The sequence below is a fragment of the Ixodes scapularis genome, unplaced genomic scaffold, assembly GCF_016920785.2.
Source record: "Ixodes scapularis isolate PalLabHiFi unplaced genomic scaffold, ASM1692078v2 PGA_scaffold3__209_contigs__length_174095766, whole genome shotgun sequence".
Classification (NCBI taxonomy): domain Eukaryota; kingdom Metazoa; phylum Arthropoda; class Arachnida; order Ixodida; family Ixodidae; genus Ixodes; species Ixodes scapularis.
Window position 1 is genome coordinate 9,088,959 of NW_024609868.1, and position 24,313 is coordinate 9,113,271.

General features: G+C 42.7%; 1 protein-coding gene across 3 annotated transcripts in view; it reads left to right on the forward strand.

Moving 5' to 3' along the window:
• Window positions 1-3,759: 3,759 nt before the first annotated feature.
• Window positions 3,760-24,313, forward strand: part of LOC115309509 (GRIP and coiled-coil domain-containing protein 2) — a 47,174-nt gene continuing 26,620 nt past the window's right edge. The window contains exons 1-9 of one of the 3 annotated variants that reach the window (XM_029967757.4): window positions 3,769-3,853; window positions 4,259-4,316; window positions 8,123-8,207; window positions 8,532-8,686; window positions 11,280-11,447; window positions 12,690-15,914; window positions 20,230-20,319; window positions 22,806-22,994; window positions 23,913-24,113. In XM_029967757.4, coding sequence (XP_029823617.3) covers window positions 4,269-4,316; window positions 8,123-8,207; window positions 8,532-8,686; window positions 11,280-11,447; window positions 12,690-15,914; window positions 20,230-20,319; window positions 22,806-22,994; window positions 23,913-24,113 — 4,161 coding nt within the window. In that variant the 5' untranslated portion in view covers window positions 3,769-3,853; window positions 4,259-4,268. Of the gene's footprint in view, window positions 3,854-4,258; window positions 4,317-8,122; window positions 8,208-8,531; window positions 8,687-11,279; window positions 11,448-12,689; window positions 15,915-20,229; window positions 20,320-22,805; window positions 22,995-23,912; window positions 24,114-24,313 lie in introns of all 3 variants that reach the window. The other 2 variants (XM_042292238.1, XM_042292239.1) reach the window with 2 other exon arrangements.

Here is a 24,313-nt window from a genome sequence, read left to right on the forward strand (position 1 = left end):
GCGAAGGAGAGATTGAATGAAAGCACTCGGTTTTGCTCTCGAAACTACAGCGAAACAAAGGAGTTTCTTGGTCAGTGGCGTTGCGTGCGAGTATCAACTTTTCTTGGCAATGCAGTGGAAGGTACAGGCCCGCGTCCCCTCTCCCATTCTGAGTGTAAGCAGGCTCTCCTCCTCTCCCCACATCCGGGGAGAGGAGGAGAGCCCGCGCACACTCAAAATGGGAGAGGGGACGCGGGCCTGTACCTTCCACTGCATTGCCAAGAAAAGTTGTCGCGGAGTATAGTGCCAGTAAGCTCGTGTAAAGTGAAAAACATTCCTATTGAATATTGTTCCACTGCCCCTTTAAGAACAGCAGCCGACTGCACGACATTTGTTTTCGAAAAATGCGTGTCGAACGGTCGCTCCGCGACGCTACCTGCAAACAAGGTGATTTGTGTACTATATACATATATATTTTAATGCCACTTTTGATTGCATCCCAGTCCAGACAAACTTTGGTGCGGAATCCGAAGCTCGCTCTAAAGTTCTAAGTTTGAGACGTCAAAATATTTTCAAGAATATTGTGAAGGGGGGACGTCAAAACGTGCAAAAATACTACAGGAGCCAGGCGAAGACATGATAACTGTAATAACAAAAATGACTTGACACAACAAAAATAACAATTTACGTTTCGCCTCGCATCTTCAGTAACGCAAAGAGCAAATGAGAGTCACACGGAAAGTTCAGCTATTTAGGCATGAACTTCGTGTACCTACCTTTTTGAGAAAAATAGAGCGGTTCGCCCTCCCTAGAGTCTACACAAATTACGGAAAGCGAGTTCGGTCTTTTTACGTCCCCCATTACTTTAATTTGTTGCCAAATGAACTTTTAAATCTACAGTCGTTGAAAGTAATAAAAAAAGAGCTTAGAAATTGGTGTTCTAACCAGTGTGTCGAACCGAAAAAAATACGGGTTCGGTTACGGTTCAGGTTCAGGTAAATTAATTTTGTGCCGGTTCAGTTCCGGTTCGATTAATTCGATCCGCGAACCGGTTCGGGGCGCTGAACCGGTTCGCGAACCGGTTCGGAAATTATAAATTACAAATTGCAACATCAAAATAAATTACAAATAAAACATCTGAAATCAGCACATACGAAACGGGATACATCGTAGTGTAAGGCTCAGGGATTTCTACCAGGGATGGTTTCTTTATGTGCACTCAAAGGTTACCTCACCGAGGCTTACGCATTCGGACTTCACCTAATTGGGTCCGTCGCAGTAGCTGTAAAATCCGCGACCTCCTTACAAACCCACTTACAAGTAGAACTCGCTAACTATCCCGACACCTCGGCGTGTAAGCAATTGAAGGAACAGTGGCGAGAAAATACAGCTTTCATTATTTGAACTAGCCTTCGGTAACTCTTCATTAAACAAGATACGGAATATGAAAAACACTTCACCGAACGCAACGCCAGAAGGACGTAATAGGATAAATATTAAAATAGAAGAGTTCGCTGTCTCACAGATATGTTAGTTTCTAAGTGCCTATGCGAAACCGGATGCATTATTATCAAACTCCACAGGCTTTTCTTTTCTCATTCCGATGGAAGCAAGCTTCAAGAACTCGCGCGTTCTAGAAACATGTTATGAAATGAGCACACAGCAGCATTTAGGATTTACGAGATTGTAAAAAAATGAAATCCCGTGACGCGATTTTTTTTTTTTTTTTTTTGCACAGCCTTTCCATTTTCTTTCTTCCGTGCAAGCCGCGACCAGTGCAGTACTGGTTCCTATGTCAAGACTCATGGATGCAGCGTTTATATTCCTAAGACTGAGTGGAGAAGAAAAATATGTAAGCGAGGTGTGTGTCAGTTGACGGCACTTAAGAAACAAATGGCATTGATAGCACATTCATTGTCAACAGCGCGTGGCCGAACCGTTTTGACATGAGCCGGTAACCGTTATTTTTTTTCCGGTTCAGTTCCGGTTCGGGTTCATCGCGATAACAATATAACGGTTCGGGTTCGGGTTCAGTTCCGGAAAAAATACCGGTTCGGTTCCGGTTTTCGGTTAGGTTCGGTTCCGGTTCGACACCCTGGTTGTAACTACGATTTTTAAATTGTTGTACGGGTCAAGAGTATTTCGTTTTTCTGCTTATTTTGTGCTTCGCAGTATTTGATGTTAGTAGTTTCTCTGCTGGTTGCCAGGTCACGCCTATAAGCACTCACGTGCTTTTGCGGACCTGTTTGTAATGATGTCTATTTTCTTCGTGCAATAAAGACATTATGATTATTATTATGTGTACACCAACTTCATGCCTAAAAAGCCGAACTTTCCGTGCGACTTTCATTTGCTCTTTGCGTTACTGAAGATGATTCCCGCATGGGAGGCAAAACGTTTAATGAAGTCGTTCTTTTTGTTGTGTCAAGCCGTTTTTGTTATTACAGTTATAACGTCAGAACGTATTTGAAAATATTTTCACGTCTTCAGGAACTTGCGTCACGGACGTCAAAATAAGATTAAAAATTACTTTGAAACTCCAAGTCGAAATTGTTACTATTTAAGTACTAAGCGAAGACGCAAGTGAGCGATATCACAGAAGGTTTGGGACTTTCACTTTGAGCGCAGCGTCAGGGTGGATTCTCGGTTTCAGTTACAAGTTGCCCTGCGTGCGCAGCCAGCTTGTACCAAAATAAAGCAAAGAAAATTAGACTGTATTAAGAGTGCGAATTGAGCTAGTTGGTTCTAATACATAATAAAAATACGCAAAAAAAAAAAAAAAAATGAGGACAGAGAAGAGGGGCGCTTAGGAGAGGAATGAACCACGGATTCCGCAGCTTGAGCTTTCACGCCCTTAGTCTCACCAACATGCTTCTTCCAAATTAACATTAGAGACTAATTTTTTACTGTATATATACGGTGCAATCTACTTATAACGATAATCAGAAAGCCTGAAAATTGAATCTTTTCAACGGTGATCGTTGTATCTGAACTAGAAACTGATTGTTTCTAGTCTAGAAACTCTATAAACTGATCGTTACTAGGGAGTTTTAGTAGATCCTTTTCAAAGGCCCGCTACCGCTACGAGCGCGCGCTTCAGAGCATGCATCGAAGTGGCAGCGCGAGCTCCCGCTACGATTAGCGTGGTCTGAGAACACGATCAGGGGCGGATGCAGGAATTTCCAGGGGGGGGGGGGGGGGGGGGGTTCAGGTGTTAGTCAGCGTACCATATGTTTAGGAACCCCCTTCCCCTCTCCCTCGTTTCACGCCCTAAATTTTACACATGCAGACATCAAGAGGGGGGTCAGGACATCCGGACCCCCCCCTCCCCCCTCTAAATCCGCCTCTGAACACGATCTACTAAAACTCTCTATTAAACGGTACATCGTTATATGTGGTATCTTTATAAGTGGATCCCTAACGAGCGTGTTGGCAGAAGTATACTTCGAAGCCCACAGAAAGAATAAAACAGAAAGAGGACGAGACACACACGGCCGGCGCATTTTTTCAATTCAAATGCGCGCCCTGTGCCGCTCATTTCGCACTTTTTTGGTGCCCAGAGCCCTCTCTTGGCAAGAAGTTAACATACTATAAATATTTTTTTTGCCAATTCCTTGATAAACGCACCAAACTACTTTTATTATGAACACATAAAACTAAATTGTTTTAAAGTACTATTTACAATATATTTAGATATATTTTTGCGTTTAATTTACATCTTTATTAGTTTGCGATGCGTTTAGCTAACTTTGGCTTAGTGTGGATGCGCAACACTTTCTAACAACGACACTGTGCCTCAACAGCTCGGAACGTCAGCTGTGTTGTAATTGTGAATTTTAAGTACGGATCTAATCTAAGTTTTATTCACTCTCACGTACGTATACAACCTGTTTAACGAAACCATGCAGTTCTGAAAAGAATGCCAGGATGCATTCATAACTCGTGTTATTCGAGCACAGAGCACGCCATCCCGCTTCTGACTCGTGATCATCTCCGAGCTCGTCCCTTGCCCTCATTTGACAAATTAGTAATTACCTTAATTGCTTTGCCCCTAAATAACTAAAGAAATAATAAGTACTAAGGATCCATTACCTTGTTGGCGCGCCATTCCTATATACGTGTCAGCGCGTCCGTCTCAGTGGCAGGTGCGCAGACATTTGCGGTAGTAGTACTTTCCAGCTTTCTTTCGTTTTCCGCTATAATTTTTCCCGACTTTTCAGCCTGGTCGCGTCGGCTTCAGGTGTCTCTGAATCTAGGTCTGACACATTTTTATTCGCAGATGGACGAACATGGATAAACTACAAGATCAGTCTTCGGAAAAGAATCCGAAAATATCGGTGAGTGATCTCGGGGATCTGTTGAAGGCCGTTTAATATGCGCGCGGGGAAGGGAGGCGAGCCACACGGATGTTTTTGACCACCCTTATCTTCTAGTACCTGGGTGAGAACCAAAGTTTTCCCGTGTCGCTTTCTGTTTCCTTCCAGGACTCCCCGAAAGTATGTATACATGTATTGTTTGCCGACCCCTTAGACAGGTAGCTACATCATAGCAGTTCCGCCTCCTTTAGTTTTCTACTGCCGCGCCTGCCGTCTTGAAGCGAATTTCTCTTGTAAAGAAGGCTGTGTTTCTTGTTAAATAAGTTTTTTTTTTAAAATTATTTATGGAGGAATGGAGAACATAATTTATTGTGTGTTGGCAGCGCTATGTTATTCTCAGTGTGATTTAATAGAGGACAGGGCTTGTCAAGGTCATATGATGGTAGATACACAGGTATGTTAGTGACACTAGGGACAGTGAAATAATTGGATGATGAGCTTGATCTCTCAAGGCGTTCTTACACTGATATACATTGTTTGTTTACTCCTACTGCAGGGCATTTCACTGAATGTTGCTTCATTCAAACCATTTCATGAAACATGGTTTTATTGAACACCATTTTATCCAAACCATATTTTAGCGAATGCTGTTTGGCAGAACGGTGATAGTGCGTAATATTTATTTTATAAAAGAAGAACTGCTTCTGTGCGACAGTTCAGTAGCATTCTGTGTTTCATAAATGTGACATGGAAAACTTCAACTTCTAAAAGCATTTCAAACTAATTCTACCAAAAATACATTTTCCACTCTGTCTTGCTGAATGATGGGGAGGTTTTTGTTTTGCCTTGCATTTGGTTGTTGCAAGTAAAGTATGGCATTGGGCATTAGGTTTTGCACATCCATTACCAATGCTGTATGTGACAAAAAAAAAAAAAGGAAAATTGAATTTGATTGCTATGTTCTAAGGTTCTTTCCAGTAGCATACATTTATTTGCGTTTGTCTAATGATGCTGCCAGTGATGTTTTAATTCAAATGAAGGGAACAGAGGTTAGCTCTTTCCTGTGATGCACCAAGTAGTACAATGTTTTTTAGCCTTCATGATCTACAGAGTAGTGTTAGATATATTTATTTATTGCTGCAAATAGGTTGTTCCGGGGTTGCATGCCAACACATAAATGCCACAAATATGGATAGTTAGACTGCATGACTGCATTTCACAATACTTCATTAGTACATGTATTGTAATTTACATTAATTGCGATATTGGCACATGTAGTGTATGAAAGTAATTATGATACAAAATGTCAGATCAGTTGGTATTACATGAAGTCCTAACTATATTAATGCAAGTTGTGAAAAAAAAAAAATTGAGAGCCTGAAACAGTGGCACGTGTTTGTCAAAGTAGGGGTAATGCAGTTTGAAAAAGTGAACTGTCCCTTTTTGATGCCAACAATATAAGTCACCCTGAAGACACATGCAAGTTGATGAGCTTTAACATTATTTTGTCCTATTGTTATATTTTCCCATCTTAGTTTTTTTACCGTAACAAAAATTAAATTTGGTAATTTGCATTTAACGAGGTGAGCCCTAGTGATTTGACGAAGCAGCATTCATTAAAATGTCTGCCACCCAACACTGTTGACTATGCCACTGGAACTGGCAATGACTCTTAGCATGCTGGCATGCTACAATGGAACAGCTTGTCTGAAAACCATTGAAAATGGGTGTCTTGTTATCAGTGGCAAAAATCTGCCCACCCCTGCATTGTGCTGTGTATCACCCACTGAATTAAAATATAACTTTGTTCCAGCAGCTGGAATTTCTCGACATATAGCTTTTGTAAATTCAATGCCTTGGATAATATTTACTTTGCCTGCTGCAATCTGTGCTTGGTTGTTCCCATATTTTTCTACAAAATATTAATCTTTAAAAACTAATTAAAAAAAAGATCACATTTTTAGGGTATGCATTATAGAATAGAAAGTTGGACTACTTAATACAAATTCATTGATTAAACAGGGCAAAAGATATGAAGGATGAGGGCTGACAAGACTATGCACTGACTATCAATTGAAAGTAGATTTGAAAAGGGCACAACAGATCACCTCTGCTCTGGGTGGATATGCATTTCAGAGGCCTATTTTTTTATACTGAAATATTTTCTCACCTTGCTGTTAATAAATAGCAAGCCATGTTTGGTTGGTTTTGGCTTACTTGAATCATTACCACGGTGCAACTCGTTGTATGAGCCAGTGACCTGAATTAATAGGAGGTATTCACTGGACGCCATATTTGAGGGCGATGTTTAGAGCGCATGCTCAGAACGAGCTCACATTAATAGCCTGCTAAGACCGGCAACCTTGATGGTGCTAAATGCACGCTCCAAAAGGACTACGGAAGCTCGCCGTCAGCACGCGCTCAGCAGCAGCGCACACGAATATGGCCGTCAGTGGATACTCCCTATTAATAGATGCATTTTTAATGTGTCATTTTTAGTCTAAGCTACACTCAATGCAGAATGTCATCTTGCCAAACAAGTTTGGACTGCCAAACTATTTCATCCATTTACATTTTGGACCTTTAGATTAACTAATACATTATCATATGCAAAAAATTATATTAGAAACGGTGGGTTAAAGTTTACATTGAAATTATGTGTAAGGTGTCACAAAATAGGCTGCCCATCCAGAACATAGATGCAGAATGACAGGGCACAGCCTCAAAAATCAGCACTATATGTCACGCAAACTAGGAAACAAAAACTCCCTAAGGAAAAGTGGAAAACACACTATTGCTTATGTTAGAGCTTAGGAACCTGTGGTCTACAACCTGAAATGTGCCCCATTGCATTGATGGAAGCGCTGTGCCATTTGCACCAAATTGCACCATGAACGAAAGTCTGCTACATTTTGCACCAAAGTGCTATTTTGGCTAAGAATTGCGCCCCACCTGTTCCAAAATAGGCTGAAGCAAAGCAAAAAATTGAAATATCTTGTTATTGGTCAACTCTAATATTCAAAGAAGTAGGAGGAAAGGAAAATGGTACAAATCTATTTCGCAGCGTCTCTACTTCCTTATATCGTTTGTTTTATTTTATTTAAGAACACTATCAAAGGCTCGAACACATACAACCGCGAACACGCAAACTAAAAGTGGAAGTAACTTGGCATTCTCTGCACTTGGTTGGTCTAGTCAATGAAAGAACACGTAAAAGAAGATAAACAAACGCCATGACATCACGCCTTGAAGCTGTTTGGTTGGTCCTGTTGGCTCGTAGTGTCGGCTGCACTTTAAATTAAGATGAAACGAAGTGTAGAGATTGCTTGTCAACTGCGCTGGCCGGTGATGCTCTGGCGGGTTGATCGCCAGCATTGTCTAAATTTCAAGACAGCGACGCAATATCAGGGGGTAAAAGTCGTGAGAAAACATTGCAAAAATTGTACGATGACGGCTGTATGATAAGACAGGATCTTGTACTCCTGATGAGATCACTTAATTATCATGTCTGCTGCATGCCTCCTTGCTGCCTCTCACCATTGCATGTTTGCGAGCTTCATTACTTTGCAGTGAAGCTCAACGCAAAATACGTAGCAAGTGCCCATTAAAAATTTAAAGATAATCGCAAAAAAATAGTGGATGGGTGCATGTGAGGTCACCATTTTTTCAGATGTTTCAAATTTTGGGAGTGTGTGCTTAGTGCGGAATGGGTGCATGCTTGGTATTTTACGGTAATTGATCTCTGTATGTTATGAAGCATTCATATTGGATGAAACATTCATGCTACTTTAGCTAACCTTTATGCATACATTGCATGACTATTTCAGGTTGAAGAAGCCTCCAGAGAGGACCTAGTCAAGCAAGTCAAACGTCAGCTAGCTTTACTTCAGAAGGCCAAGGCAAGATGTGATGGTATGTTAAGCTATTTGCCGTGGAATCTGAAATAAATCCGGGGAAGCACCAGAAGCCAGTAAGAAGTAAAAAAAAAAGAAAAAAAAAATCCATTGGAGGCACGCAGACGAATGGGATTTAATTGACAGTCTTAGATTCCTCAGGGCCGAGTCTCAGCAAGTCATCAGCTGTTGTTTTGAGGCTAACCAGAAGATTCTTCTATTTTCTGGGCTTTCATTCTGGCAGTTTGCGCTAAATTCTGTGCTGCACTTGGCCAGAGGTATCTTTCATAGTAAAACAGCCTAACCATTGTGGAGGTTTTAACAGATGTTTGTGTTATTGCAGATCTTAACAAGAGGTGTCATGAAAGGGATAAGGTCAATGAGGAACTGCTCAGCCGCTGCGAGGCACTGGAAGCAGAACAGAAGGAAACAGAAGAGCTGCGTCAAGCTTACCTGTCCCTTCAAGGTGCTCAAGAAAAGCAGTTTGAGTCTTTCCAGGTGAGCCCTCATGCCATAGTTTCTTCACTCAATAATTCTTAAATATTTATTTGAGTTAGTGACTTTTCATTTATCATGTTGGTGTACAAAAGCCTGTACAATACAGATTTATGGTTTTTGTGATTTAAAAAGGTGTTGATGCTGGAAGAAATGGGCGAGGAACCGTACACCTCCACGGGCGTCACCTGATAGTTTACCGTTTTTTGATACAGCTATCTTCTCTTAAGAATGAATAGACAAGTTTTGAAGCTTATATCTTAATGTATCCCTGTGTTTACTTATTATGCCAGTTGCTGTGCAAGTGGTAAATTGACCTACCATAGTTGTTCCTCTGCATACAGTGAGTGAAATCTTTGGCGACATTCGTCAAAAGCTTGAAGTCAGTGGTTCTCCAATGGGGTTCCGCTGAACTGCTAGGGTTCCCCCCCTCTCTTTTCTTTTGAAAAAAAACGTATTGCAATTCTGTTGCTGCGTGAAACCTTTTTGGTTTGGCGCTAGTGGTGCCAAACAACTACTGCTATGTTTAGGGGTTAAAAGTGCTACAAACGTCAGACGAGTAGGAGAGACACACTCTACAGAGCTCTGTGGTGTGTGTCTCTCCTACTCGTCTGTCGTTTTTAGCACTTTTAACCCCTAAACATGTTCAACCAACTAGCCCAAATCCAAACCCTTCTGCACTACTGCTAAGCCAAGTGTTTAGTGGAGTTAGTCGTGAGTTAGTGTTAGAGTGTGTAGAGTTAAGGGTGCTAACTCCACCAACTCGCGGTTACGCTTTTTGTGGCTTCACTTCATCTAAAAACATAACCTAAAAATGTTTCACAAAAAAAAAAAGAGAGCAGCATGCTCTCTTTTTTTTTTTGTGAGAAGCAGCATGCTCTTACTTGCTGCTTCTCACTTTTGTCTATAGCAGTAAAAGATGTCGTCTTCACACTGCAATTAGTTGTTTTATTTTATACTTTCCCCTCCTCTTACCCTTCCCTCGCTGGCATGGGGTCTCCCATCACTTTGGTGGTTCCCCAACGGGTCCCTGACACATCGATGGTTGAGAACCACTGCTCTGAGTGACCCAAGACTTCAATCCTCTAAAGGCCCGTCCACACACTTGTGACTTTTTAAGACCTTGAAACCCCTTAAATCTCTTAAGATGAGAGAGCACACTGCCTCCACCTATCCGGTAGCACTGGAACACTTGGCAGACCCGTATATTTTCTATTTGTTTATCATTCTTTCTTTCTTGGCTTAAAAATACTTTTGTGAATGTTATAAACGACCATAACTGGTACATACATTTGACCTCACAAATACCACAAAGCCTTCGCTATAGTAAAATGCAGTTGCAGGGTCACCGCTTAGATGTCACCAGCGTGCCAGTGTGTTCTCTCGTCGTAAAAGATTTTATGAGGCTTTAAGCCACTCAGTTCTAAGGAGTGTGTGAACGGGCATTAAAGGGGCGATGCAACAATTTTTGAAAGAATTTGCAGTTTTAAATTTTTACATTGTTTATCTTACCAAAAGGAAGAAAGGAACCGCCTATTCTTCTGAAATATAGCAATTCCGTTGCATAATAGCAAAAAAAGCTAGAGGTACACCTAAGTTGTGAATGTGAAAGCATGCAAGCCGCTCGTCCGCTCCCTTTGTTGTCTGCTCGTCTGCTCCCTTTGTTGTCTGCTGCGTACTAGCGTGCGCGCGCTTTGGGATTTTGGAGGCCATGGCGCAGCGGCCAATGGGAGCCCTGTCGACGTGCACCAGCTAATGGAACCGAAGGCGATTGCGGCAACTAGGAGCCGTTTTCGCGCTTCAAACTGATGACGTCAGCTCGCTTCATGAGACAGTTAACGCTTTCGCATTAAAAAAAGAACAGGAATATTTTGCGATTTTGCTACCATCGGGTGGCGGCCATGGTAACTAAGGCGTGACGCGCAATGGGTATAATGTAATAAGTTGGCAAGATGTGCCATTATGTGCTCAATCTAATGCTATATTTGATAGATATTGTTGTTTCAACATGAGTAAATGCGTCAGAAACCTGGTATCATCGAAAAGTTGTGCTATACTCAGTTTCAGTGGTGCCATATGCCCGAGGTGATAAGTAACTATTCCTCCTTCTAGCACTTCACTGCGCTTGACGGGGAAGAAGGTGTAAGAGTTGAGGGTGGTTCGGAGGCGCCGAAAACATCAATTGTTTTACTTTTTTTTTCTAGAGAACTAACGTGCTTATGCAAAATTTGTTCTCAGTTCTTTGATATAGACGTGATAGGAACAACTGCCACAATTATTTGACTGAAGTCTAAACATTGTTGCACGGCCCCTTTGACATATTTAACATAGCAGCTTATCTTTAGCATGTCACAATCATATGAGACCTTGCTTTTATGTTATACTGGGTCCCATACCACATTCCTTCTTGTATGCATTTACATTGTTTGCTGTGGGGCTGTAGGAGTTGTAATAGCTTACTGGTGTGATGCCATGATTTAGCGTGGGTCTTTCAAGCGGTACAGGTGTCTTTGACGAGTGACTCCAGAAATGTATGAGGCTTATGATTTTTTTATCACATGGAAAACTCCTTGATAAGTTGGCCACTTGACTGCAGGTTTTGGAAGACCAACTCGCAGCTTCTAACGAAGATCTAGTCAAATGGCGCAGAAAATACCAAGAATGCCTCGAAAAATTGGAGTGTACAGAGTCCAAGATGGCTGCTTACACTCAGGGAACCGAGTGCCTACGAGAGGAGTTTAAGAAGTTGGAACTTGACAACAAGGTATTTTTGTTTCCTCCTCTTCATTCTTAGGTTTGTCTTGACCATAAGTGCATGATGCATTGATGCCTAAGTGTTGCAAAAGATAACTCTCACTTGCCATTTGAAGACTTCATAGAGATTTGCCTTGAAGTAAGGAATGAGCCGGAGACAAGCCAATTACTAGTTTAATAATGGTGAACTTGAAACTGATGAAATGCAACGGCAAACATGGAAGTCTGATATTTTGAGACTGCATGCACTTGTTTTCCTTTTGTGTTTTGTTAGCATTTTGTTCACTGTATACTGTGTCTGCTAGGGCTCTTACGTTTATCTCTGCTGAATTTTAGTTCGTTTGCTCATGTTTATCTGCATGCCTCTACCATAAAGTATTCAATCAATCCCGCTCCAGGGAAAGAGATAAGTAGTAAAAATGATAGGTCACAGTCTTTCCGGATATGAGAGCAAATAATTTTACACGGATGACGTTGAAACATATACTTGCAGATTACGGACTTGGCTAGCTCGTGTTCCCTGGCACTGTTCGTTGACTTTAAGAATGTTGTCACAAGCTATTTTATCGATTGATGCAAACAATAATTTTTGTTGACTAAAAAAATTGTGACGTGTTTTGGGGAAACATGCAGCAGCAGCTACTTGCGTTAGCTGCCATTACAGCCTAAGCCTTCTGCTGCCATTGCCCTGGCAGCTGTTGGCTAAGTGGCTCAAGCTGTTGTCCAGTACACTGGTACATGCAGTGACTTGCATATGTTTGTTCATGCATGTGCTGCCAGTTCCTCTTTGTACTACTTTATCAATTTTTACTTTATCATTTCAACACAGTCAGCTGGCAAATCACAGTTGTAAAAAAAAAAGTTTCACAAGCTTACTTGTAACAGTATTTTTGTTTCCCATATGCTTATTGTGGTCACCACTACACTGCAATATCAGTAAAATAGTGACATTGCCTAGCATTTCTTTCTAGTCTACTGAGGTTAAAACCCTAACATATTATCTTAATCTGAAAGTAACTGCTTGAGTGAATCCCTTCTGAGATCTCATGAATTTTCTGGAGTGGATGATATCTTCATGCTTTTCTTTCTATAAATATTTACCTAGAAACACTGAATGAGTGATTTTTTTGTGGTGCATGTTTGTTTGCAACTTTATGAAAAATTTTTGGCACTTAATTTCTGCTAGTTGTAATGTTTTTCATTAGTAATTCAATAAAGGTCTTAAAAATAGTTCTTATATATCTTTTTCTAGGTTTGCCATGCTAGAATGGAAGAGGTGCTTCAATCCCAGAAACAGCTAGAAGTGGAAAAGACTGCTCTGCAGCAACGTCTCGCCACTCTGGAGCAGGAGAAACTTCCGGCTGAATCTGAAGCTAGGATAGAGATCTCACAGGGGCACATGAAGCAAAAGATTGAGGAGCTGCTATCACAGTGCAACATGCTGAAGCAAGATCGGGATTCTGCTAACGCTTCCAGGGAGGCCTTAATGCAACAAGTGCAGAGTGCCAACGAGGAAGTCTGCAGCCTTCAAGAGCAGCTGTCCGCACTGTTGGAGGAAAGGTCGTGCCTTGAGAACCAGCGTGATATGAAAATGAATGAATGCAACTTGCTGCAGGAGGAGAAGCATGGTCTTGAGGAACAGGTCTCTAACCTGTACCAGGCAAAGGAAGAACTAGAAGCCAAGGAGAAGGAATTTGTGAAAATTCTAGACGACAACAGCAGTCTGGAAAAATCGCTTTCGGAGGCTGTCAATGAGAACACTCAGCTGCAACTTTGCGTCAACGACCTGCAAGAAAGGCTGAGAGTCGTGCAAGCTGCGAAGGAAAGACTCGCTTCTGACCTTGAGATTGCACTAGAATCCACAAAGGAGCTTCAAACTCAGCGGTGCCTTGTGCAGCAACTAGAAGAGAAACTTGCAGAAAATGCTGAGGTTCACCAAAGCCTAATGCAACAGCTGGAGGTTTCAACCGCTCAAAAATTGGAGTCTACAAAGCTCATAGAAAACCTTAGGAATTCTCTTGCATCGGCGGAACAGAGGCTTTCAAGAGGCGGCCAAGATCCTTTGGATTTTGAGTCGCAGGAGGCAGTTGACAATCGGAATGCAGACGAGGAAGAACTTAAGGATTTAAAGCGTGAGAGAGAGCAGCTTCTTTCTAAAGTTTCAGACCTGGAGAAAGCTGTCAGTAGGCTTCGCGATGAGATGTCGGAGCTACAAGAACAGCTGGATGTGGCAAGACGAGGCGACAAGAGTCTGCTTCAGAACCTTCAGAGTTCTGCTGCAAAGGTGTCCCTCCTGGAGAAGCAGTTGAATGATTCCATGCATCAGAAACAGGATATCATTGATGAGCTCAACCAGGTCAAGGACCTTCAACATTTCCTTGAAGACGAAGCCAAGGAACTTCACCAGGAATGCGACAAGCTGAAGACGCAGGCGGGACAGCTCGAGGCTGACCTTGAGAATGACCGACTTCACATACAGAAGCTGGAGCACGAACTTGAAGATGCAGAAACACGGGACCAACAGTCTTTCAAAGAACTCGAAACCTTGCGCGGTCACCTGAATGAGATGGCGCTCTGTACTTTGAAAGCCCAAGATACTTTGAGGAGATGTACGGAAAGTGATGTTGAATTAAGAGTGGTCCAACTGCAAAGAGAATTTTATAGATTGTGCCAGCTCGTCTTGGAAACAGCTGAGCGCAACTTGGTGGACATACATGTGGAGGGTCTGCCACCGGGGACAGGAGCAACCTTGGTGCTGAACGATTCCTGCGAATTTGGTGCTCCTTCCTGCGAAGAGGGCGAGCAGAGCAAGGATGACACCGTGAGTGACGAGGCGTTTGAAGCCTTGAAAAGGGAAGTTGAAGGTCTTCAGGAACAGTTGACAGCAAGCAGAAACTCGGTCGATCTGCTTCAGTTTGAAAAGCAAGCTGTGGAAGAGGAACTAGCAATGGAGAAGATCACGAAAGAGAAATTTAACAGGGATTTGGCAGCAAGCAATGAGCAACTTGCTTTGGCAAAGCAAAGAGCAGAAGAAGTGCTAGCAGAAACTACTCTCCAGATTGCAGAGTTTGAGAAAAGGCTTGAAGACAGCTCACGAAACCTTAGTGATAGAGACGAAGCACTTCAAAGTGTATCAAAAGAGCTTGATGACATGCACCTTAGATATAGTGAGTTGGAGAATAAGTATAGCCAGCTTTCGGAGAAAATCTCTGTTGACCAAGCCAGTATTGCCAAAAACCAGGCTAGCCTTATTGCAGAAAAGGATAGCATGTTAAAACGCTTACAATCGGAGCTTGAAAAAGCCAATGAGCAGTCCGCAAAGTTGAAAGCTGACTTGGAGTTTTCACAAGTTGAAATTCAGGAGCTTCGTTTACAGTGTGACACTATGGGGTCACAAAATGTAAGGGCCACTAGTGAGCTGACATCTAAGTATGACAACGAAATCAAACATCTTGAAGAGACTGTGAAATCCCTGAAACATGGCAATGATACGCTGGTTGAAGAAATTTCACAGAAAGGAAAAGATCTTTCTTTACATGCAGACGACCTCACAGATGCTAAGCAACAGTTGCTTTTGCTTCAGCAAGAAGTTGCATCTCTGCGAGCGGCTAACTTGGCTTTGACGCAGGAATGTTCGATGCTGAGTAGTTCTTTAGAGGCTAGCAAAGCTGATGTTGAGAAATTGAGCACTTGTCTCTCTTCATCCTCTGTGGAAAAAGACACCCTTCAAGAGGGTCTGTCACAAGAACTGTCATCCACTAGAGCTGAACTCATCTCCAAGACCAAGCTGCTTGAAGAGATCCATTCGAGGCTTGATGACCAGCTTGAACGGACAGAAAACCTTCAAGCTTTGCTGACGACCTTAGAGGAAGAGCATAAAGGTTGCAGGACACAAATAGACAATAAGGAATCTGAGTTATCAGCTGCTAAGGATGAGGTGACCCAACTTCAAAAGGAATGTGCTAAACTCTGCACAATTTTTAAATCTGACAGTCTGCCCAATGAGGATTCTGTTCCATGTCATGAATGGTATACTGCTCAGATGACAGCGCTGAAGTTGATATCTCGTCTTGTGGCTTATGCTATCAAACCTCAGGACCACAACTCTGCTGATACCGCTACAATGCTCGCAGAAGCTGGGGCAGTTCACGCTGCTCTGTCCAGTAAAATAGAATCCTACGATGAAATCGAAAATGGCCCATTGTCCCTCGAGAGAGTGTTCAGCAAGGCCATGTTCGACAACGTTGTCATACTTCTCGCTGTGCTAAGCGACATTCAGCAGTTGTGGAATTCACTGGCAAAGGATGCTGAACAGATATCAGAGGATTCGTCGCTGACCGAACCTGTGGAACCTGAGCAAGAATCTGAAAAGATGGCTGAGCTGCTTAGCTCTTTAAAGGAGAAAGATGACATGCTGGCAAAGTTCAAGGCATTGGCCATGAGGCTGAAGAAAGAGTTGGCAGAGAAAGGCAAGCAGGTAAGGCATCATAAGCTGCTTTGGCTATCCTGTCTCTTAGTAATTTGGAAAGCACCTGGTTAGTTTTCATGGGAACTTGCAGGTTCTGTTTACAATATGCAGACTAGCTGGTTTACTAACGATGATATGCATGCACTGTTCTTTTCTGTGCATCCCCAGTCTGGAAGGAGGCAAGGGCAAACTAAAAATGAAAATTTTGCAGTTCATAATGCTTAATCTTTTCTTTATAAATCTGGTGTTAGATTTGATATAGCTTGTTTGTTTAGGTTCTCAATGCAATGTACATGCCGAAAAAAGCATGGTCTTGTGCCCTAATGAGGCATGGCAAAAAGTCTAGTCAATTAAACTAAAAATAAAAAAAAATAAACCTAACTTTTAAACCACTGAGTGCAATGAACAACAAAAATATGTGTGACTCCCATTTTAAACTAATTAAAAATGGTAAAAATGACATTTAATTTGAGAGCAAACATTTCTTAAATTTTTCATAAATATTAGAAAAACAAAAATACATTCCAAATAAACTGAGATAGTTGCATTCTACATATTCTAAAGTGTATGCAGGCCAAATTTGGTTGTGATAGAACAATATTAAGAGCAGAAATTTTGTGCTCAAACTGTGAAGATGCCCCCCAAGAAAGAAAAATGTGTTTGAATGTTACCATGTGTGTTTAGCAATACTCTTTCGCAGTGCAGAAAATAATATTTTGGTAATAAATTTTCATGAGAAATTGAAGCTACGGAGCACTGCAATGGAGAGGAGACTGCTAGGCCTACTTGTCAACGTAAATGTGATGGCGGGTGACGTCGCTACTTGAAAAACCACACAAAGAAAAATGGCTCAAATTCATGCTGTTCGGAGTTGCTTGGGGGTATTCAAATGCGTATTTGACTAATTTCGTGATCATAATCGGCACTAATTATTTTTACACATAAAATGTAAGGATTAAAAAATAACAATTAACGCACCATAAAACCAATCAAAACATTTTTTTGCAAAATATTGCCTGTTTTCAACCCGCATCTCCCCTTAAACGCACAATGTAGTGAGCACTGAGCATCTTATTATTGTGTGGCGGTCAATAAGATTGCATCATTGAATGACGAACTCTGGGGAACAAGTCACTAAGCAGGAAATGTGAACAAACTAGGCCACGCACTGCGTTTCTTAAAGGGGCTCTGCAATCATATTTAAGCGTCTACATTTTTTTGCGGTTTCCCCATCTCTTGAGGTTCGGGCAAGCCAGCGGGCGTGGAGAGAGTAACTAAATATCATTGCGTCGTATTTTAGCTGGACAATACGAAAACCTCCTTCACCTACGGGGGCGACCGGCACGCTGAAAGCGCGTGATATGTGACGACATCGAAACGTTTTTGGTCCTGGCCTTACTACTTGTCAGAGCCGCTAAAAGCTTTCTTTTAGTCAAAATCCAAAATATAAGTGTTGCAAACCGTTTCAATTATTTATGAAAGTAGCTTTTGTTCAGTATTTTAGATTAGAAAGGAAACAAATGCAGTTTGTAAAGACGGAAACAAGACATGACCCGTCGACATACCCGTCACCAAGCGGTGGAAAAGGTGGCGCATACTAGAAAGGGGTAGTGGGATCGGGCACCGGTGAGCATGGAAAGGTTCCGGATGTACAGGGTGTTACAAAAGAAAATTTACACGGTCTTTTTTAGCGCAAAAATAAACTAGGCATCGCCGAACGCTCATTCTCCGCCCAAAGGTAGCGCTAGAGGTCACAACCAGATGCCAAGGTTTCAGCCCGATCCGATAACTTAATCAAGTTATAAGTGATTTTCTAAAAATTTCAATGGGAAAATGGCGGCCGACGGAGTTTTCGAATACATGGGGCTCTATGGGCACCAAAAACCGAAAACGGGCAAAAACGGGCTCCATTTTCCCATTGAAATTTTCAGAAAATAACTTATAACTTTTGATTAAGTCATCGGATCGGGCTGAAACTTTGGCATCTGGTTGTGACCTCTAGCGCTACCTTTGGGCGGAGAATGAGTGTTCGGCGATGCCTAGTTTGTTTTTGCGGTGAAAAAGACCGTGTAAATTTTCTTTTGTGACACCCTGTACGCAGCAGCACTGTGGTCGTATGGGCTCGAGGATCCGACCGGTTCCGAGCGTTCCAGAGGCCTTCGGCGAGCAGGTTTGGCTTCTGGTTTGGCCGTTTGGTGGTATGGCAGTGCAAAGTGGCTCCTGTTCTGAACAGATCTTTACCCCGTGTTTGCTGTTTTTTTGTAAGCAATGAAGTGTCATGCCGAACTAGCGTTTAGTCGCGCAGCAAATGCAATGCGAGCCGTTCTGGCCGCCCGCTTCATCCAGCCTATCCAGCAAATGCTTTAGCGGCACCCCCTCGAGCCGTTGATATGGAGTGCTGCAGCTGTGAGCGCTCACTGAGCTCACTACCCCTCCTCTAGTTCACGGCCACTCAAGCCAGGACCAAGGATGTCATGAAGGAGGTTATTTTTTGCTTGTTTTTGTAATTTTAATTTGCCTATAACATTTCTAATAAAGCGAAATTCGAGAAAAGTAAAGATTTATTAAGTTACTACGGTCAGTGCATTCAGGTTCGGTGCAAACTAAACACTAGTCAGAACGTCGTTGCAGGGCCCCTTTAAGCTGCCAGTGACTTTAGTATTGTGAATAAGGGGTCTAAGAGGCTTTATCAAACCTTAGCTGTGTTGGTGTCGATGCTACTACATTATTTTTTCACATTCATATTTTCTTTCAATTTGAACTTTCATCATTGTATCCCAAGTGTCATTATGAATGTTCCAATGAGCCCCTACATGTCTATAGTAAACATTTTTTTTTTTTTTTTTTATCTTGGTAAAGTTTACAGCATGCAAAAGTTTGGAGGTCAGTTCATCCCAAAGTGGCGAAGTGTAAGCTATCAGTGTTCCTTGGTAATGTGGCTGGACCCATATGTGTATCAGTTTAGTTTGGGCACCGGTTAGATGTTGGAAATGAAAATTAGGAGGAGAGAGGTACCATTAAGAAAGCCAGAGGAAATGGCTAATTAACTTTTTGATGCCAACTGATATTTTCACAGCGCACTACAAAGTATGTATGTAAAGCTATGTATTTGTTTTCAGTTCATGCGCAGACGTCAGCAGCACTCGATAGGTGTTCTAAAAAGCTCAAAATACCCCAGAAATATACTTGCTTGCCATTTTTTTTTTCACTTAGAGGTTTCTCTCTTTTGCTTCTTTTTAGTTATGTTTCTTTAAGAAGCAATAAGTATGCCACAACTGGGCATCCAATATTTTAATGCCCTGCAGGCCTTGAGGTTTTGCCATTCTTTTTAAAATGAGTCAAAATTTTAGGAAGCTGGTTCTTGGAGTTTTTAGCTAATCAAATATTTTACATATTGTAGCACTTTGAAAGATCTAACAGCAATACAGATGCAATATGTGATCATAAAATGGTCAATATAGCTACAGAGAAGCTGCACACCATTTGGGTAAATTACTGTATTTACTCGCATAATGAATAGACTTTTTTCCCGAAAAATTGACACATATTTGGGGGGTGCATTCATTATGCGGTGTAAAATTTTTGCATTTGCACACTTCGTGCAAATGTCAAATTAGGTTCCAATATGACACGTCAAGGTACTGTGGCACGTCTCCACTGATGGAGTCACACCCACGGCTGGTCAGAGGTTCGCCACAGCAACCATGCTTTATAAATTTCAAACCTTTTTAGGATGCTTTGGGCGTGCCTTTTGCCAAAGGAAAAGCACCCTACGAAGCGCACTCAGCACAGAGAGTGACGCGACCGTTCTTAGGCCTAACCACTTTCACGATTTCACTGTCTGAAAGCGGACCACAGACGGCGGCATGTTTGTTGACATCAATGCGTCCGATAGGCGAAGAATGTCCGGGGCTGGGCAATTCCTCTACCCAAGCTTTGTCAACTGTGCACGCCGCTCGGTTTCATGGTTGATCACTTGGGCAACTGCGCACTTGCAGCCATTACGAGAGCGGCTTGACGTGGCTTGACTTGGCCTGACCGCTTGGCAGCAAAAGAAAATTGGCTTGGTGGGCTTGGCAGCTAGTTGGATGCAATTCGAGACTCGCGGAGCCAGAAATTGAAGGTGTGTTCATTACGCGAGGGAAGAAAAAAGTCAAAATATTGGTACCCTTTGTGGGGGGTGCATTCATTATATGAGTAAACACGGCACATTTGTAACAAACACAAATGTGATTAACAAGGAATGAATTTGGTGTGCTGTGCTTGTTGTTTATGATTTTTTTCTCTCTCGAGCCTGTTAAACATATGAGATTTTTTATTGCAGATGAATTCCCTTGAGAAAGAGCTGTCTAGTGTAAAGCAGGAGTTGGAGAAGAACTCGCAAGCCTCAAAGCAGACTGTACAAAATTTTCAGGTAAGAGTTGACATATCCATGCAACTTGAAAGACTATAAACACAAATGAACAGGCAGATACACAAGGCCCTCACAGAGGCAGTAGCAGATATATCAGATACAAAGTTGCAGAGCAAGTGTGCGGGTCTAACTGAACACAGTATGTCTGATTAAGATTCAGGGAGAGGAACACGGTTCTTGTTGCTCGCGGGGACGTCCTTGAGGTTAAACTGGGACTCATTACGGGGGGGGCCCCACCTCCTCTCTTACCAAGGTCGTTGTGGTAGGGAAGTCGAGGCGGTGCCCCATTACTAGCATTCCCTGTTTTCGGATATATCCGAAAAACTCAGAAAAACGCTTGTTGGTGAAATTAAGGTCAATTCGGATTTATCCGATGAACTCTAATTTTTTATGTGCCAATGCCACTCCAGCCGCAACCCCCCCCCCCCCCCTCCCTCCCTCCCTCCCTCCCTGGAAAAAAGAAAAAGGAAGCCGTTTACAACTCCCTGTAACGCCGGATTAGAGTGCAGCCCTTGAGGAGGAGGATGAAAGGGTAGTGAAGGATAGGTGACTCCCTGAGGTCATGTGATCTCAGGGGGGGGGGGGGGGTCACGTGACCTCAGGGGGGACGGGGTGGGGGGTATGTGACCTCGGGGAGGGTCACGTAACCTCACGGTTACACCGATGCTGACGGCGATGGCAACACCGCTCATGCTGGGAACGGGCGCCTAAGAGCTGCCCTCTAAAAAGTAAAAGACAGTTGAAGATTTTGACGAGCGTGTTGTGTTGCAATCGACCTTGCATTCCGGTGCGGACGACGACCAAGCGAACGTCGAAACGGTTGGCATGCGATCCGAACCCTTTTCGCACGTCCTACCTAAACCGGAGAAGCGTTTCTTTTGGGCCTCGGCTCAAGGGCATCAGAACCGACGTTCCCGTCGCTTTGCTTTGTCTACGGCGTCTGCCTTGCGTATGCCTTCCACGAGAACGTTGCCGTCGGTGTGTTCTGTCTACGGCATCTGCATTCTACGAGAACGCCAGACAGAATCCGACCCTGAACAGATGGACAGTCTGTTGTGTCTGAGTCTATCGTGCGCGAGACCCTACTAGTCACCCTCAATTCGGAGAAGAACAACGACCAAGCATCGGGGCCGAGAGAAGGAGGCTGATGTCGAGGCCAAGTTGGGAATGCGGAACTAACCAACCAATGGCACGGCAGCTCCAGAACACCGATTTTATTATAAAAGAACCTATTCGCTGCCCATTCGGTGCTCTCCGACGATGTAGAAACTCCTGTATATATGTAATTAAACAGAGTTAATCGTGAGAGACCCTCCCATCTCCTGCTGATGTTCCTGCCTGGAGTCAGTTTGCGATCCCTGTCTTCGCCTGGCCCTGCCTGAGGCTGCCTTGGGAACTCCTCGGTCGCAACAGTTGGAACAGATATAACAGTAAAAAAGCACAAAACAAACACCCTCCGAGCTTGACGAAAAATAAACTCAGAAAACGCGGAACCCGACCCATTACCCACGCGTGGTCAACAAGTTCCGTTTTGAGTCTGGAGAGAAAATGAAAGATGTTGATAGTTTTGTAGCCTTGAAAGAGGGTGTGGGTAAATTCTCGGGCTTTTTCAACGAGAGAAACTTGGTTAGGAAACAGAGATGAGTTACCGTAAAATACCGGGGGAGTGCCCATTCCACTTTCACTGAAAACTGGGCTAATCTAGGCGTGGGCGCTTGTCCGGTTAAATCGGGCGCTCAGTGTATAGCTTGCAGAATTCCCAAGTTTGGGAAATGTCAATAGTGGATGTTTGCACGAAGTGGGCGCTTCCGCGGCATTTTACGGTATACATAATGGAGGTGGATTTTCAGCATATTTTAGTAGCTTTCTCTAGACCAGGATTTTTGCAAAGCATTGGCTGTCATTCTGTAGCACTCCAGGACATTGCTTTTCCAAATGCATGTCACCGGAAGGAATCACTGCTTTTGCTACGAAGTTACACTGCATGTGGCATGTGCCGTTACTAACAAGGCTACAGGTTTATTTTTGTATTGCGAAATACCGTTAATGCCCTTGCTTCATGAAATAACCTTATTTTTATTTAATATGCACAGCCATATTTGTGCCATTCTTTAATCAGCATCCCAGTGGCCTTTGTACAAATTTTCAAAAGTACTGCTGCTGCTGAATGATACGTTTTCAGCAATATAATGTTTGGCTGCTAGCACATATCAGACCGTCTTTCTTGTGCTTGGCCTCATCTTCATCTTAACAGAGCTCATTATGCTTATTGGCTAGCCTATTTTACACGGGGTAGTTTTTCAGTTTAATCTTGTTCTTTTGGGATACATTTTTATACTTTGTTTTATGAAAATGAGTTGTTGCATGTCAAAATAAGTTTTGTGATATCTTCAGCACAGAAGAGGGTTTAATCTTTAATGATGGTCATACCTTTGGTGCTGTAAGCTCAACTAAATGCCTCCTAAAACATCTCTTTCATTCTTAAGAGTCTGCAAAGCGAGTACGACAAACTGCAAGACCAGAATGAGGCAACTAGGTCCCTGTGCAAAGAGTGGGAGACGAAAGTAGCCTCAGTGGTCAATGATTTGGCCCTGGCAAAAATGGAAATGACCAGCGTCGCTGCCGAGAGGGACAAAGTGAAACAGGCCAACGACGTTATGAGTGCAGAATTAAAAGTAAGCTACATATGCAACTCGATTCTTTCCCGCCATCCTCCTTGATGATGCTTGACTCATATCCTTGCATTCCAATTGCAGGAAATATTTTTTTTTTGTAGTTTAGTATTTGAGTTTGTTGCATTGGGCAGAATGATGCATGGTTGTGTTAATTGTCTTGTCTTGACAAGTTTTTCTGCGCTTGCTTGAATATGCTTGCAAGAATTTAATTGGCCACAGTTTCTGTATGTGTAAAGAGAAGTCAAAATGCAGCTTTAGTTGGCTTCTAGGTTGAGGTGTTTGCAAGCATTTGTTGAACAAAACATTTTATTTTTAAAATGTTATTATTCGTTTAGGGCAAAGTGCTCATCATGAGATGCTTGAACTCTAAAAGTAAAGTGGTTTGAAAGCAATGCATCACCAATGTAGGTGTGTGCATTAAAATGGTGTCATCCTGATAACAAAATAAGCTGTTAGTTGATACTGACATAAACCCGCTACCTCTCTCTCTCTTTTTTCATTTTACAAGGTACGATCAGCACATAATGAGACGTGAATGCTCGAACGCGTAGCCTTTGATACTATATGCTGCACTACCTGGAGGCTGATAAAACTGCGGAGTGGAGAGAGGGCTGCAAGAGTGTTCACTTTCTCTGATGTGCACACCCTCGGAGCCCCCTTATCTGCAGTTCCATCAACCTCCAGATAGTGCAGCATGTACCGAAGGCCATGCATTCCAATGTTACATGTTTCATATTCCGTGCCAATGGTACCTAATGTTTCTTCAGAAACAGGGTGCGGAAAAATTAAAAATTGGGGTTTAATTTTCATCTTTTTTTTTTTTTTTTTAAATTAGCTTAATTTTCACATGAGTCAAGCTTAATGCTCCTCTATATGGGACTGGGGCCACAGACTAACCCAATCTCTGTACTTGCTTAGGCATGGGAACAGTGCAAGGCAGACTTTGAGGCTAAAATAATCACTCTGGAGGCTCAGCTGTGCACGGCCAAAGGGCAGGAGGATAGACTGCAGTCACACATGAAGGCCCTGGAAGAACAAATGGATGAACTGAAGAGACAGTTGGGGGCAGAGAGAGAGCAGCACGCTAATACTGCCCACCAGCTTGACAGGATGCAGAAGGTACCGTCAAGCCCTCTCATGGTTTTCCCGTCGTGGGTGGTTTAGAAGATCTTTACAGCTCGTGCACTACAGCCTCCTGGGCTGCGTATTGCATCATCAAACGCATGTACATAGAGACATCGCTTATTTATTTCGAAGGTACTGTTGCTTAGGCATGTGGGCCTTAGCAGGTGTGGGTACGTAGGAACATTTGTTTTTTG